The 2,530-nt window shown below is 34.9% G+C and overlaps 1 protein-coding gene across 1 annotated transcript; it reads right to left on the minus strand.

Annotated features, from left to right (window-relative positions):
• Positions 1 to 236: 236 nt before the first annotated feature.
• Positions 237 to 2,141, minus strand: LOC107843657 (CLP protease regulatory subunit CLPX1, mitochondrial; the record flags this gene model as incomplete). The annotated part of the gene is given in 5 exon segments (XM_047405588.1): positions 237 to 452; positions 616 to 749; positions 1,648 to 1,751; positions 1,902 to 2,002; positions 2,089 to 2,141. Coding segments are annotated over 4 exon segments (333 nt in total), but the record flags the coding sequence as incomplete, so codon positions are not given.
• Positions 2,142 to 2,530: the final 389 nt, after the last annotated feature.

The raw sequence follows: 2,530 nt of genomic DNA on the forward strand, positions 1-2,530 counted from the left end.
CTCTATGACAACACTTGTAAAGTATAAGCATGTTTTAGCCACACTTTTGAAGTGTAGCAATATTGCCTAAAATTTGATAGTTCAAGCCACATTTTACAGAAATGGCATTAGGCATATAAAATGTTAGTACATAATTTCTAATTGAAAAATAATTATTTTGATCGAAATGTATGCATCACTATACACATTACACAAACATACATGTTTATATATAAATATATAATCACACGCACCAATTAGCTAATAAATAATTGAAGTGCATAGATTTGATTTCAAAGAAACGTCTTTTACATACTAATTAGAAAATAACAAAATAAAAATTTGTACCAAGTTCCACACAAAACCAAATGTATATAAACGTATATCAAAATATTTCAAAAATTCTTCATCATTCACTTCAGATCAAGTTGAGTTGTGGCACCCATCATTCAAATTTGATTCCCGCATTGATCCTACACATACAAAATGAAACAAAGAAAGTAAAATCAACTATTATTTATGTGAATTGGCGATCATGCATGATTCCTACATATCGACATTCACCTTATCCACTGGCATTGACAACAAAATGCTCGTATAATGGGGAATGATTATTACAACTGAACTTGGACTTACGCAAGGAGAGTTGATGTTCTATTATGATTGGAGAATGTTGAGTCCAACTTATGCAAATACTATCTCCTGTTGCTGCAGAGAAGGAATAACGAGGAGCCGAGGATATCAAGAGCATTTTTGGGTTCTGTGAGAACCTGCAGAGAAAATAAGGATCCACAACCAAAAGGAAAAAGAAGTAAGAAACAATACGAAAGGTGAAAAGTGGAAGAGAACATCAACTTCAAGTGTTCCTCTTTCATCTTCAAGCAGTTAACTTTTTTTCCTCCTTATCCCTGTGGTAGTCCAAAGGCATAAACAAAAATCATTTCTGAATGCATGCAAATTGAACATTCAAGAAGGCTCTTACAGCAGGTGTAAGCCATGTTTAAAAGCAAATACAACCACACAATTTTCTTTTTCTTCATTTGGTTGGTTTCCATTTCTCTATCCATGTTTGACACTACTATTGTGAGATTAAAGCATTTAACTAGGTCAAGGTATTTAAATCAGATATTTAAATCATAAGCTACACGTTCAAGAGTACTTTTGCCCCAGTCTATAAATGCAAAGAATCTGAAGGCATAGAGGTCTATTAATGTAATTGTTGGTATGCAACAGCAGCGCCTCAAGCTCCAATTCTTGCGGCATAAAGATGATTTTACTGAGGTCGGTGTGGAAAAGGGGATCAACAAAGAGAGAAAGGCATATATCGGAAGAGGGTACCTTAAACAGAACATATTCAGTTTACAATTCTTTCCTTCTTAATACCGGCTAAGAGTCCATAATAGAACCTAAAGCAAAGTAAAAAACTCCCCAAGTTCCCCATCAAATCAATTGATCAAAACCACATTTAAAAAATGGGGTATATTTCACTCTGGTTAGGCCCATTTCATTAGGACCTCATCAACATATACTATGAGGATTCACCATAATTTGACTATTTTTAAGTTGGTCATCAACCTCAGCATAGTTGGAGTTCCCAAAAAAGTGGATTAAAGCAGCACAAGTGAAACAAGAAGCTATATTGCCAAAAGGCAAAAAGAGTAGACAAACCTGAACAAGTTGATCCTCATCCAGTGAAGATAAACTCACTAAAACTGGAAACCGCCCCACAAATTCAGGTATGAGTCCATATGCAGTGAGATCAGCACTTTCTACCTACATACAGAAAGCAATGTCAAACAAATGCTTCAAATGCATTTGGTTTTTAGCATTTCAGAAGAATATAGAGTCACAAAATCATTAGATCAACAAAATAGTGGTTCGGAAAAGAGAACTACGCTCAAGAGTCACAGGGATCTCCTCACCAGATTCCAACAGTGATGATGTGACTACAGCATCAGTTAGACCACCAATTCTCATGTTGGTCCGAACAGGTGCTCCAAATCCAATTGAAGAATCTTGTCGTCTGGGAGTACAGGAATGATAAGTTGAACCATAATATATCACTTAACCTAGTGTGTTTCATGAAATTAATTGAGTTTGACAGATTACCTTTCTGAAATTGTCTTCTCTAAACCAACAAAAGCTCCACCGCAGATAAAAAGGATATCTTAGTATCTATATCAACCAGCTAGTGCACAGCAACCATGTCATCAGTAACATATCATATTGCAATGCTAGAAGAAGCAGTAGTATCTATTTGTCGTTAACAATATGAAATGAAATTGCAAAATCACCAAAAAAGATTCAGAAATAGTGGCACCCAAAGAGAAACCTTAAAAAAATTGATCAAGAGAAGCCATCAAGATTTTTACTCAGAGAATGACTGACCAATGGTATATCACAATACTCAGAATGACTGACCAATGGTATATCACAATACTGAAGTCTGGAAAGTATACTGAAAAGATTGCACAAGGTAAAACAAGTTATATATTGATAGTATCAACATTAACATGGTTGAACTTTGTGCAACTTGCCTGCATATTTTTGC

This window comes from Capsicum annuum, unplaced genomic scaffold (assembly GCF_002878395.1).
Source record: "Capsicum annuum cultivar UCD-10X-F1 unplaced genomic scaffold, UCD10Xv1.1 ctg80164, whole genome shotgun sequence".
In the NCBI taxonomy this organism is placed as follows: domain Eukaryota; kingdom Viridiplantae; phylum Streptophyta; class Magnoliopsida; order Solanales; family Solanaceae; genus Capsicum; species Capsicum annuum.